At 46.8% G+C, this 14,979-nt stretch overlaps 1 protein-coding gene across 1 annotated transcript in view; it reads left to right on the forward strand.

The window, feature by feature from the left end:
• Nucleotides 1–6,817: 6,817 nt before the first annotated feature.
• MRPS5 (mitochondrial ribosomal protein S5) overlaps nucleotides 6,818–14,979 on the forward strand; it is a 58,459-nt gene continuing 50,297 nt past the window's right edge. The window contains exon 1 of the mRNA XM_075267431.1: nucleotides 6,818–6,878. Coding sequence (XP_075123532.1) covers nucleotides 6,830–6,878 — 49 coding nt within the window. The 5' untranslated portion in view covers nucleotides 6,818–6,829. The remainder of the gene's footprint in view (nucleotides 6,879–14,979) is intronic.

The following is a 14,979-nucleotide window of genomic DNA, read 5'->3' on the forward strand; positions in this document are numbered from 1 at the left end:
TCTATTAGCCCGATGAAGTAGAGCTGAATGTGTGTGCTAAGCACACACATTCAGCACCGCTTCATCAAGCCAATACAATGCATTAGCCAGTGCTGATTGGCCAGAGTACGGAATTCGGCCAATCAGCGCTGGCTCTGCTGGAGGAGGCGGAGTCTAAGGTCGGACCTGAATGGAGACTGGTGTGGAGCGATCTTAGACTCCGCCTCCTCCAGCAGAGCCAGCGCTGATTGGCCGAATTCCGTACTCTGGCCAATCAGCACTGGCTAATGCATTGTATTGGCTTGATGAAGCAGTGCTGAATGTGTGTGCTTAGCACACACATTCAGCTCTACTTCATCGGGCTAATAGAATGCATTGGCCAGCGCTGATTGGCCGAATTCCGTACTCTGGCCAATCAGCACTGGCTAATGCATTGTATTGGCTTGATGAAGCAGTGCTGAATGTGTGTGCTTAGCACACACATTCAGCTCTACTTCATCAGGCTAATAGAATGCATTGGCCAATCAGCGCTGGCCAATGCATTCTATTAGCGTGAACTGAGTTTGCACAGGGGTTCTAGTGCACCCTCGGCTCTGCTACATCAGATTGCTACATCTGATGTAGCAGTGCCGAGTGTGCATCAGATGTGTAGTTGAGCAAAACTGACTCAGCACTGCTAAGTCTCTGCATTCGCATAGGAATGCATTGGCCAGCCTTCGGCCAATCAGCGCTGGCTCTGCCGAAGGAGGCGGAGTCTAAGGTCGGACCTGAATGGAGACTGGTGTGGAGCGATCTTAGACTCCGCCTCCTCCAGCAGAGCCAGCGCTGATTGGTCGAGTTCCGTACTCTGGCCAATCAGCGCTGGCCAATGCATTCTATTAGCCCGATGAAGTAGAGCTGAATGTGTGTGCTTAGCACACACATTCAGCTCTACTTCATCAGGCTAATAGAATACATTGGCCAATCAGCGCTGGCCAATGCATTCTATTAGCTTGATGAAGCAGAGTGTGCACAAGGGTTCAAGCGCACCCTCGGCTCTGATGTAGCAGAGCTGAGGGTGCACAAGGGTTCAAGTGCACCCTCGGCTCTCCTACATCAGAGCCGAGGGTGCGCTTGAACCCTTGTGCAGCCTCGGCTCTGCTACATCAGAGCCGAGGGTGCGCTTGAACCCTTGTGCACACTCTGCTTCATCAAGCTAATAGAATGCATTGGCCAGCGCTGATTGGCCAGAGTACGGAATTCGGCCAATCAGCGCTGGCCAATGCATCCCTATGGGAAAAAGTTTATCTCACAAAAATCACAATTACACACCCGATAGAGCCCCAAAAAGTTATTTTTAATAACATTCCCCCCTAAATAAAGGTTATCCCTAGCTATCCCTGCCTGTACAGCTATCCCTGTCTCATAGTCACAAAGTTCACATTCTCATATGACCCGGATTTGAAATCCACTATTCGTCTAAAATGGAGGTCACCTGATTTCGGCAGCCAATGACTTTTTCCAATTTTTTTCAATGCCCCCGGTGTCGTAGTTCCTGTCCCACCTCCCCTGCGCTGTTATTGGTGCAAAAAAGGCGCCAGGGAAGGTGGGAGGGGAATCGAATTTTGGCGCACTTTACCACGTGGTGTTCGATTCGATTCGAACATGGCGAACACCCTGATATCCGATCGAACATGTGTTCGATAGAACACTGTTCGCTCATCTCTAGTTATTACTTATCTCTCCTGGGCTTCAGAAGGACTCACTGCTGTCTTTGGGCCTCTGTAGTAACGTTACGTGGATCAGGCTGGCGTCACAACGCATAATGATGTAACCCACGTCTGTGACGTCATTGAAGATAAGATGAGCTGGAACCTTTGAGAGGTGAATAACACTGTTTTTTATGTTTGTCACCTACCTGGGGTCTCTCATCATTACACTCTGGGAAGACCACTATGTGACATTATACTGTGTGGAGGGGCCGCTCTGGAATATTGTACTGCCTGGAGGCCACTTTGGTCTGTGTGTAAATGGGGTGCTATACCGTGTGTGGTCCAGGAAAGGGGGCGCTATGTTGTGTGGAGTTATGGGGGGGCTCAAATCCAAAGTTTGCTATGGGGCACAATTTTTGCTAGTTATACACTTGGGACTTCCTGTTATAGGAACAACTATATGAAAAAAACAACCCCCTACAATAACAACCCAGCAGTTCTGATATGGCAGGGGATACACACTCATTTCGCACTATGTAACCCAGGGAGAAGAAGACAGATACTGTTCTAAACGGTGAAAGGCTTAGACATTTGCCATGCATTTACTACAATGGTGTAGGGTATAAAGTCCAGCATCAAGCACTATACAAACAAATACCGTCTATCAAATCTGTTGATAAATTGTTAGAACTATAAAAATTTAAGAACAATGATAGATACTAGATAAAAAGATACTAGTCAGATCGATAGAACATTTGGGAACACTTCAGAGTTTTTTATATTTCTACATAAATTTCACCCAAAACTACATCAGGTTTGCACAAAAGTCCTAAAAGAAGAAAAAGAACGGATTCCGCTTATCTAGAATGGACAGGCCTCTGAACGCTGATCCTTGCTGCATGACCCACATTCACTTGAAATTCAGCTCACAGACAGAGTCTTGTCATATTCCTTTATAATTCAGAATTTATACTTACATTAATGATGATATGTCGTCCTGGTTCAGATGAAGCAAAACAATCCCACACCATGATATTACTACCAGCACCGTGTATCACAGCTAGTAGGAGGTTTTCATATTTGAATGCAGTTTTCTCCTTTCTCCAAACATAATGCGTCTTATTTGAATCAAAATGTCCATAAAACATTGTTCTGATAGCCTGACCTGTCCCGGTGATCTCTGGCAAACTGCGGATAAGCACCAATGTTCTTTTTGGATAGCAGTGGCTTTCTTCTTGCAATCCCAACATACATACCATTGTTGTTCAGTGGATTCATGTACATTATCATTTCCTAATGTGAGAAAGGCCTTTACTTGTTCATTGGTTACCTTGGGTTCTCTTATGACTTGATGACTATTAAATGCCTTTCAGTGATTTTTCTTGGTCAATCACTCCTAGGGGGTGGGTGTGTGTGTGTGTGTGTGGGGGGGGGGGGTAATGATGGTCTTGAATTTTCTCCTTTTGTGCACAATATGTCTAAGGCTCAGTTCACATCTGCGCCTGGGCTGCGAATGGGCCCCGCGGGCCCCGCAAAGACTATTATTATACTTGAGAGTCTTTGCAGACCCCCGAGTATAATGATCGGAGGCCCGGGAGAGGTAAGAAACAAAAAAACTGTGTTACTTACCTCTCCACGCTCCGGGCAGGCTTCGGCCTAGTTGTCTGACATCTCTGACTTCCCATGACCCCGGCCTGCTTCCTGGGTCATGTGACGTCCGACGTCATTGAAAAAGGCCGACGGCGGAGGCCGACGGCGTAGGAGCAGGGGACAGGTAAATAACAGTAGTTTTTTATGTTTTTATTCCCCTGGGTCTCCGATTATTATACTCTGGGGTCTGAAAAGACCCCAGAGTATAATAATTGTTTATGGGTGTCCACAGTGGAGCATTATACTGAGTGCAGGGGCCACTAAGGGACATAATAGTGTGTGCAGAGGCCACTAAGGGACATAATAGAGTGCGCAGGAATGCAGAGGAGGGGTCGGTCGAGGTTTTCGGCGTCGGCCGGGGGGGGGGGGGGGCGCCATTCCTAGTTGTGCCACTGATTCTTACCCAATACCATCTTATAATTTTTGGGTAAAGAAAGTTTTTAGCCTGCACTGTGATGTCAGGAATGTTTTCCTATGATACTCGGCCTGTTCTTTGGGACCTTGCTATATTTTATGAACACTGCAATGTTTTATTGCATCCTGAAAGTGAACTGCATCTCATTACATCTAATAGATAGAATAAACAAACAGGCAGGGAAGTGAAGGCTACATCTGCATGAATAACTGCTGCTGACACATTTCTGTTAAGTTTTCATCTTATTTTACATGATAACAAGCCTAATGAAATGGCACACTAAAGAGACTGATGCTTCAGATCAACGTCTTAAAGGAACATTATTAACCAAACTGTCTGTAGCTTATATGTAGTTCTATAGAATCCCCCAAACCTTACCAAACCTCATAACTATTATTCATTACTGGATAGAAACACAGTACACAAATATCAGTGTCCTATAGCAAAACTTTTCCTCAGTGATATTTTTTTAAGAGGACCCGTAACTGGAGGAGGACATTAAACTGAGGGTAACTGGAGGAAGACATTAAACTGGGGCAGCTGGAGGAGGACATTAAACTGAGGGTAACTAGAGGAGGACATTAAACTGGGGCAGCTGGAAGGGGACAATATTGTCCCCATCCTGTTGCCCCAGTGTACTATCCATCCCCACCATTTAATGTCCCTCTCCAGCTGCCCCGGTTTAATGTCCCCCTCTAGTTGTCCCCCATTTAATGTCCTCCTCCAGCTATCCCCCCGGTTTAATGTTTAAACTGGAGCGACTGGAGGGGGACATTGAACTGTGGGATCACCAGGAGAGAGACTTTATACTGTGGAGTCAATTTGAGAACATTATAATGTGGGGGCATATAATATTAGGGTGACTGTAGGAGCATTATACCTGTGTGGGGGAACACAATGATTAATGGATGGGAATAGGCAGAGTCAATTTAGAAGTGGGTGCAGCACATTTGTCCCTCTTTTTGTCCTTTGAAAGTTGGGAGGTATGGCAGAGGCCAATGGTTTTTCTTCCTGCAGCAGCCTTGTGAATAATATATGCTGCAAGACCGGCAGGGACTGGAGTTGTGTTCACCTGAGTGGTGGTAATGGAGTGACAAGGCATTTAACCAGTGAGTAATGGTTACCAAATGAATACCTCCCAACCGTCCCGGAATCTGTAGTGCAGTCCCGGATTGTGGGTCCTGGTCGGCAGGAAGTATTTTCCCGATTCGACTCACCTGCGTCCAGAAGGGACACAGAGGAGTTGAATACAATGGTGAAGCAGGAGCAGACAGTCCCTGCCTCACCACTGTTCCCCTCTGCATGCTCCAGCCTCTGGAGCTGTAGGCGCGATGTAATGATGTCAGTCACTTCACGCCTGTAGCTCCCTGAACATCCAGAAGAAGAGACGTCAGGGAAGCAAGGAGAGGTGAGTATCAGTGATTTTATGTTAAACTTTTTTTTTTTGGGGGGGGGGCATTAGACTGGGGTGAGATAAAAGGGGACATTAAACTGGGGGCAGATGAAGGGGGGCAATTAAACAGGAGGCTGATGAAGGTGGTAATTAAACTGGTGTGGATGAAGGGAGATATTAAACTAGTGGCAGTCGTAGAGGGCAATTAAAGTGGTTTCAGGCCAAGGGGGAAAATAAACTGGGGGCAGCTGAGGGGGCATTAAGCTGGTGGTTGATGAAGGGAGGACATTAAATGAATGGGGAACATTACGCTGGTGGCAAAGGAAGGGGGACATTAAACTGGGGGCAGATGGAGGGGAGATATTAAACTGGTGACAGTTGAAGGGGCAGATAAAGGGGGGCATTAAGCTAATGGCAGATGATGGGGGAACATTAAATTGGTGACAGTTGGAGGGGGGCAATTTAATTGGTGGCAGATGAAGAGGAGCATTAAACTGGGAACAGATGGAGGGGGACATTAAACTGGGGACAGCTGTAGGAGTGGACATTACACTGGGGAGGGGGGTCAGATGAAGAGTCACATTAAACTTGGGGCAACTGTAGGAGGACATTAAACCATGGGGGGAGGGGACATGTCTACCTCTGGCTGCCCCCAGTTTAATGTCCCCATCCAGCTACCCCCATGGTTTAATGTCCCCCTCTAGTTGCCCAAGTTTAAAGGTTAACATTATAATATGGGGGCATATAATGTTAGGATGACTATAGGAGCATTATACTGTGTGGGGACACGAAGAAAAATGGGTGAGAATGGGTTGAGTTAATTGAGAAGTGGGTGGAGCAAAATTATCAGTGGCGTGCATAGAGCGCCACACATTTTATCCTTTTTTCTGTCCTTTGAAAGTTGGGAGATATGCAAATGGTTTTTCTAGTCTGCATTTATTTAGATTTGTGGTCTAATTATTGGGAGGGGATGTATTTTTTATGACGTCTGTATTAATTAATGGGTCTGGGGGAGAAATCTGCATTTAGGCATCAGGATCCTATTTGGGGGTCATATGTCACTTAACTGGGGATTTGTGCACCCCTTATCATAATCTTATTTCTCAACCTGTAGCAGATATGATTTGTTTTAAATATCTTTTGCATTTGTTAAGTTCCAGAACAAACAATGAAAGTTATTCGCACTCACTTCCACATTTGCCCCCAAGGTCTAAACAATATGTATATACACAAAGATGTATATATACAGAAGAAGAACAACAACAGTGGTTTACAGACTGTAATGTGAAGGGACTTCACTCTTTTACTGCAAAAGGGCAAAAAAAAGAGTCAACCCTATAGATTAGAAGTAGAATATGCCCTTCATAAACATGGCGCTTTCAGGCGTGCGCAGCACTTCCGGTTTAGATCACGTGGTGTCTATACTTCACAACACTTTAGCTCCATGCTTGAATCGCGCTGTCAAGATCAGTGGGTCCTGGCGGCAGTAGGACCCCGCTGCAAGCTGACTACAGAGTGCCTGAATAAAAATAGCTACTTGTGGATGCCACGTTATTGTTCTATGATTTATTTCAGTCCTTGTATTAATGCGTTCACCTTTTATTGAGTTGAATTTGTTTCAATGAATGTTTATTGCAAGTAAGATGAAAGATTTACGTCAGATGATTAGTAAGGCAGCGGTGGCGGCAGCCCTGTGCAGAGATGGCGGCGCTCAGATGGTGTGGTGGTGTCCTCCGCTCTGTGTGTAGAGGTGAGAGCCTGGTACTTACCGCGTTGTACATTCGCTGGTCTATCATGTGGGGTGATATTTATATATAAAAATAATGTGCTGCAGGGGGCGCCACAGAACATCATAGCGGTTATTTTCTGCAGCTTCATTCATTCATATATTGTATTTAGAGGAATTGGGACCTAAAAAGTGTATATAGGGGGTGTTCTGGGGATACAGACAGTTATGGCTACCCCCTCCCCCTAGGCTATAGTAGTCACAGACAGTACCCTAATTCTCCTCCTCTGTGACCACCCCTGGCCACGAGCCTCATGTATAGGTTAGTACTATGGGACTCCTCACCTCAGTCCTATTAATAGGGCAGCAATGGCGTTTTCTGGCACCAAATTTAATTACGGTATATGATCTGTCAGGATCCGACGCCTGGACCCCACACAGATCAGCTGTACTAGTAGCCTCTGGGAGCTGATACTGAAGAGGCGGTGTGTGCAGGACTGCTCATAGTCATGTACTGGGAGAGGTGCAGCAGCCCCACCACTTCATAGTGGTGGTTCTGGTGAACTGCAGCACCGCTCTTATTAGCGCTGCTAGACCAGCTGATCTCTATGTGGTTTGGGTGTCGGCCTCTAGTAGATTAGATACTGATAACTTATCTTTTGGATAGGTCAACAGTATCAAACTGTGACTAGGTGGCTGGAAAATCCCTTTAAGGCCCCACGGGACGTAATCGCAGCGCATTAGCGCAGCGGAAAGAACCGCTGCGTCATCGCATTGCGGTTCTTTCCGCAGCGCTTTGAAGAGAAAATTCACTGAGTTTTCCTCTGCGGACTTTCTCTTCCCATTATATCTACGGGAAAGCCGCCGGGGTTTCCGTAGATATAATTGACATGCTGCGATTTGCAAAGCCGCAACGGCTTTGCAAATCGCAGTGTGTCCGCGCTGCAACTTCTTCCACAAAGTGGGAATGGGATTCGCATGAATCACATCCCCTTTGCTTGCAATGTAAAACGCCACGATTTTTCCCGCAGCGTCTGCGCTGTGGGCAAATCGCGGCGTTTACGTCCCGTGGAGCCCCGGCCTAAGGCTGCGTTCACACTGAGTTATTTGGTCAGGAAACTGACTAAAATCCCTCCTCCTAAAAACGCCTCCCCATAGGACTGTATGGTGAGGAGGAATTTGAGTCAGTTTCCTGACCAAAAAGCTCCGAGTGAACGCAGGCTGGGGCTGGAAACGCTGCGATTTCACCACGGCGAGAAATCCCATCTCACGTCTCACCGGTCCGTGGTTATGGAAATGCTGTATTCACATAGCATAGAAATAAGTTCACATAGCAGACAAACAAAGCAGCATTTCTAAAGCAATATGTTTAGGAAAAGTCTTCAATTTACATTAGCTACCAGTATAGATAGGATCCTTGAGATGGGACAACCCCTTTAAGGGTCCATTCTGAAGGCAAAAAATGAAGAGGAACTGGGCTTCTGCTGTGAATGATCAGCTGTGAAGTCAGACAAGATCGAGCAGGATGCTTATTTTTTTTTTCAGTGTCCTGTTCAGATCTTTTCTTCCGATTTAAAATAAAAGGAGGCAGTTTCAGGGCAGAACTTGGTGCTGATTTTAAGGCTGCATTCACACAGAGTAACGCCAGGCGTCATTTGTGTGTAATTTGTGTGTCTTTTACGGCCGTCATAAAACGTTTACATAGAGTTCTATAGGAAAAGACGGCCGTAATTTACAGCCGTCATTACAATGACGGCCGTAAATGACGGCTGTAAATTACGGCCGTCTTTTCCTATAGAACTCTATGTAAACGTTTTATGACGGCCGTAAAAGACACACAAATTACACACAAATGACGCCTGGCGTTACTCTGTGTGAATGCAGCCTAAGGCAGATTCTCCAGTCTACAGGATAGGGGCTAACTGGTAGATAAGTGCGGTCCGACCACTGCGGCCTCCACGGATTGTCAGCATGTGGGCCTTGTGTACCCCGTATGAATGGAGTCCTGCTCTACTACTAAATTAATTTCTCTGGAACTGCCAAAGAGAGGCCGATTACAACTTGCACCATTCCTATTGAAATGTATATAGTGGTGGGGTCCCTGTGGGTAGGGGGTGGCTTGTTACTGCAGTACCCTTTTAATGTACATATTCAGAATCAGCAACGGAGATCAGGATGATCCTCTAAAGCAGGGGTGGGCAATTAATTTTCCCATGGGACTACGTGAGAAATTGGAATGGTTTTAGAGGGCCACACTAAGTTAAAGGGATGCTGGTTAAAGTTCTGCATCCCTTTAACTTAAACGGATTGTATCATTAAAATACACTTTTTAAACGAAAAGCACATAGGAATAGCCTTTCATCTCTTACCTTTATCTTTAAGGTCTGCACCGCCGTTTTTTAATTTTTCTTCATTTTTCATTGTGCTCAGAAAGCAGAGGGGGCGTTTTGCCTGTACTCTGAGCACAGCGTTGCCACTCATCCTCTTCTTCTTACAGGAGACCACCACAAAATGGCTGATGGAACAGCCAACTGCGCATGACCGTCAGCCATTTTGTGGTGGTCTCCTGTAAGAAGAGGAGGAGAATGGCCGACGGAGCAAAAGAAAGGCAGAGCTGGATGGATGACAACACCCTCTGTGCTTTCTGAGTACAGGGGGAACACCCCTGTACAACAATCTCAATCAGGTGAGATATAGTTAGAGGCCGGATGTAGCCTATGAGCCATATATTGCCGAGGTCTTCTCTAAAGATAACCTTAACCCAGGTTATCTTTTTATACCTATTGTCTGCTGCGGCTGCTTCAGAGAAAACTGAGCACTGTACATTGTATAGTCACTGCTCTTGGTATTGCAGTTCAGCCCCCATTCTCTTGAATGGGACTGAGCTGTGAACAGGCCATGTGACAGCTGATTAGAGGTTGCCCTGGGTGTTGGACCACACTGATCTTCAATTGATGACCTAACCTATGTAGAGGTGACCAATTGGTAAAGCCTGGAAGACTCCTTTAGAGGACGTACAAAAGGAGAATATTGTCAGGGTCCTGTGTTCAGGATGGCCGGGTTCAAATCTTCAACATACTAATGTGCAGTAAATCTACAGAGGATGGCACTGAATGCATTGCAAGAAGTGGATTCTATGGCACGAACCAAATATAACTAAACATCTGAGAAATTTGGCTTTGTGTGTTATACATTGTCCCTCCTGTGGAAGACTGCCTTCTCACTTAGTAGAAGGGAGCACTTTACCAATGAATCCTGCATCATTATTACAAACCTTGTGTGTACCTTGTAGAGCCATAGGTACTGTGGAAGGAATTTATCGTACCGTACATCAGGCCTCCCGTGTCTTGGTGTAGATTATTTCTTGCCACATTTAGGGGCCTGGGATGCCGCTTATGCACGTAAATCACTCCAGTTCATCAAGGCTGCCATACTGTCCTGTATGTAATGTCTGCCCTGTACATGTCCCTCCATGTGTCACTGTTATCACCCTTTGATACTATGCTTCCTGACACAGTAAGTACATGTGTTACAAAAAACTTGAAGGAACACTGAGATATTATCATGGCGTCATAGATCCATAGTACAACTGTGCATGTTGTCTGAGAAACACTGGGTGGAATTTCGTACGTCATTCTTAAAGAAGACCTATCAGGTACATGTCCTCAGGCACATGCAGTTTTATATACCGCTAGATATATACCAACAGTGCGCTGAATTCAGTGTACTGTCTGCTTTCCTGTTATGTGCCCTGAGGCTGGAGATATTGGTGCCGTTACAGATGTCTCCCCACTGTCAGAAGGGCGTTCCTGACAGTCTGACTGGGCTGTGAGGAACGCCCCTTGACTGTACTGTCCATAGCTCTGTACTGCCGGAGGGGGCGTTCCTTACCACACTGCCATGATGCTGAGCTGTGAGGAACACCCCCCGTACTAGTTTATGGATGAGTAGTGTTAGGAGGGGCGTTCCTCACAGATTAGCGTCATTGCTGGGTGTTAAGGACGCCCCCTTTGACAAGACAGGGCTATGGACGAGTACTGTCAGGGTTCGTTCCTCACAGCCCAGCTAGACTGTCAGGTATGCCCTTTTGACAGTGGGCAGACATCGGTAACGGCACCAATATTTCTTGCCCCAGGGCACATAGCAGGAAAGCTTACAGTGCACTGAATTCAGGCTTTCTAGTGGTGTATAAAACCACATAAGCCCGAGGACGTGAACGGGCCTCTTTCAACAATTTCCTCTCTGGTGTAAGTTTGCCTGAATTAAGAGACCCTGGCCTCATAGTAGAGATGACATCTAGGCTGGATACAAAACGAGACCGTGTCGCGCATAAAGACGTACATGGTATCCTGCGGCGCATTTGTCCATAGTCGTTGCAGCTGTAGATTCTACACATCCGTGGGTTGCTGAGGCTGGTGTCTCAGCTGGTCCCATAAATGCTTGACTGGCGAGCCAGGGAAGTGCTGCAGTCCTGGGAAACCCTTGGTGTATGTGGGCGAGCATTATCCTGCTGAAAAATGCCAGTTGGAAGCCCAGTTATGAGAGACAACATGTGTGGCTGCCAGATGTCCTGCACATATCGCACGGCTGTATCATTACTAGGGGCGAGCGACTCGTGTATGCAATGTCTCCCCAGATCATCACACAAGCAGTGGGGGCAATGTGTCGCTCCACACAAAAGAAGAGGTTGCTACAAGGTCTCCATACTGTAACCCAGCTGATCCCAAACCGATGTGTAGATATTGATGGCATTGGAAAATAATGAAGTAGAATATCCCGAACATTTAGGTCTAAATCCTTTTTCTATAGGTATCTGTACTAGAAGAGGAGACAGCTTGCCGCTGCTGCCTTCGTCTGAGTCTCCTCTTTGAGAAAGGTCTTAGATTTAGCCTGAAATTTTGGAATATTCTATTTATTTTCCACTGTCCACGAGATTTAACCGCTGTTGTTGTTCCAATAAAGAACTATATTCTTTCACTATATCATGAATTGAGTCTCATCAGTATCTACACAATTCTGATAGGCCATGACGGGCCCCAGACAGGACTATATAAGATGGTGTGCTATCCTACACTGCTTACATCTGATCCCAAACAGAACTTGGATTCGTTGCTAAAGACAATGCCGTTCTGGTCTGTAGCAGTCCAGGTTTCTTGTTCTCAACGTCACTGCTAACACCGGCGGGTGTTGTCTGTCAATGGCAGGAAACATAATGGGCGCTGTGACACCAAGTGTCATGGCCAAGTAATGAAGGTGCCACGTGTGTGGATGGTGGACAAGAAAACTGTGGCAGCTGCTCATGCTTGTCAGCCGATTACACAATCCTCTCTACCGGTGGTCTGTATGAAGCCTGTGCTTGTGCTCATGTAACCACTGATCCCAACACCTCCTAACAGCTAGGGCAATATGGCCGAGACAGGGGGCAGTTTGTTGAAACTATCAAAGTCTGTACTGGGCAGAATGTCATGGAGTACATTGTGGAGACGTGTCTAGTAGTCAATGAACAATCTTTCACCAAGTGGTTCACTAACCAAAAGCAGCCTCTAAGAACCTTTTTCTAATTGGAGCACAGTTCAGACTAGACTGGAGTTGTTTAAATCAGGTGTGTCATGGATCCAGTAGGTGGCGCTTCCTCAGCTCTGGGAGTGGGTTTGCCTGCCAGCTTGTCATAGATAACACATCCAGAGCCTCAGTGTTTTCGGGTGTTGAATTGTTGAGGTAGAGGCCTCTCCTATATGCATCCCTATCCACTTGGTTTGATATGGGTACAGCAGGTGGTGCCTCATACTAACAGCCACAGGAGGCAGCGCCCCCTACTGGATCCACAGCATACCATGTTCATGATTTTACCCACTCCAGTCTAGCGTCTACCATCGGACCACATCTGTAATGATTTACCTATCTGGATGAGACCTACATCCATGGGCGTAGCTACCGGGGTAGCAGCTGTCACAGGACGTGGGACATTAGGGGGGCGATGACAGCCGTTACCGCTGCGTTTTTGTTTTCTTTTTAAATAGGCCATTACCGGGTAGAGTTACTCCAGCCAGTACCAGGCCCTATTTACTTACTGATCCTGGCAGAGGCTGGGATCAGTAAGTGATGTCGCGGGCCCCACAAACACTGAGTGTAATGATCGGAGGCCTAAGAGAGGTAAGGGAACATAAAAAACAGTGTTACTTACCTCTCCAGACAGGCTTCGGGCCTAATTCTGTGATGTCCCTGACATCACATGACCGGGCCTGCGTCCTGAGTTATGTGACGAATCGGACGTCATTGAAGATGGCCAATGCCACTGAGGACTGCAACGGAGCCAGGGACATAATACTGTGTACTGGGGCCACTATGGGACATAATACTGTGTGCAGGGGCCACTATGGGACATAATACTGTGTGCAGGGGCCACTATGGGACATAATACTGTGTGCAGGGGCCACTATGGGACATAATACTGTGTGCAGGGGCCACTATGGGGCATAATACTGTGTGCAGGGGCCACTATGGGGCATAATACTGTGTGCAGGGGCCACTATGGGGCATAATACTGTGTGCAGGGGCCACTATGGGGCATAATACTGTGTGCAGGGGCCACTATGGGGCATAATACTGTGTGCAGGGGCCACTATGGGGCATAATACTGTGTGCAGGGGCCACTATGGGACATAATACTGTGTGCAGGAGCCACTATGGGGCATAATACTGTGTGCAGGAGCCATTATGGGGCATAATACTGTGTGCAGGAGCCATTATGGGGCATAATACTGTGTGCAGGGTCCACTATGGGGCATAATACTGTGTGGCGAGGCCACTATGGGGTATAATAGTATGTGCAGGAATGCAGGGGGTCGGGGGGCCCCATGTGAAGAGTTCGCCACAGGGCCCCTCCATTCCTAGTTACGCCACTGCCTACATCATATAGAGTTTTTCAGCAATGTATCTTGGTATGTCATTTTTATTGTCAATGAGTGTACATACCTATAAAAACTTTTACTTATTGGGGGTGTTTCAAAGGGAGAAAGTGACAACTTCTAAGGTTTAAATGGGTGTCCTTAGGGGTAACCGTCACCACCTAGCCACAGGATAGGTGATAGATATAAGATTGTGGGGCCACTGCTTGGATCACTCCTCCATGGCCATCTTCACTGCGCTGAGAAGGAGTGTGAGCGGCGCGGCGGTGACCATGGGTGCCGATGTCTCCTTTATATTCTAAGGAACAGACCGGGCCAGCAGAAGGTTCACATTCAGCAATGGTAATGCCCAAAACAATCATTTGCATAGTCACGGTGATATCTTTGTAGCAGAGGGGTTGATTCACAAGGGAAAACACAGTTAGGGACCCCAACTCAATCTGTCTGTGGTGCTGAGTGCTGGTGACAGACTGCGGTGAAAACCCATTATGTTCGATGCTGAGTTTCCATGACAGCTTTTATATAGGAACAGTCAGCAGACTCCGATATGCAACAGGTTGTTGGTGGGAACCACCGAAATGTACCCCTGCAACTTCCACTGCTTCTCCCATATCCCTGCACAATTTGGCACTTGCCCTGTGTACCCACCATACTGTCCCCATAGATCCACAAAAGAATGCTATGAGATCCTGCTAATCTTGAATCGTTTTGCTGCCTATGTGATCTCTGGGCCATTACTGTAGGGACTATTGACCATCTTCTTGTGTCTTCTATGTAGTGTAGCAGCCATGATGCGACTTGTATGACCTCTGCCTTGTAGCCTGCGGCACATTATATACAAATTAGCCATTTTGCAGGCACCGCCGTGTTTAGAGGTCACATCTAAACTCTCTTTTATCACGGTTTCTGTGTGTCTGAAGTTGCTGGAATTGGGGAAGGAGCCTCGATGACTTCCTTACAGCCTGCGCTCCTTGTTTTATGTTCAGCTCGCAGACCTTGTGAACCAGACGCGTGGATGAAAGCGCCGCTCCAGCAGAAGTACTTGTAAGCACTACTAAAAAGGTGGAAGATCCCTGTTACGTATTCATGAGGCTGCAAAAAGTGTTTGAGTTTGCAGTTTCCAAGCAGAGTAAGAAACACAGCAGCTGCGGGCCGGGAACACGAAAATAACTTCCTTAAAGGGATGCAGTGATTTGTCATTGTGAGATGGGCGCATG

Source organism: Leptodactylus fuscus, chromosome 3 (genome assembly GCF_031893055.1).
Source record: "Leptodactylus fuscus isolate aLepFus1 chromosome 3, aLepFus1.hap2, whole genome shotgun sequence".
In the NCBI taxonomy this organism is placed as follows: domain Eukaryota; kingdom Metazoa; phylum Chordata; class Amphibia; order Anura; family Leptodactylidae; genus Leptodactylus; species Leptodactylus fuscus.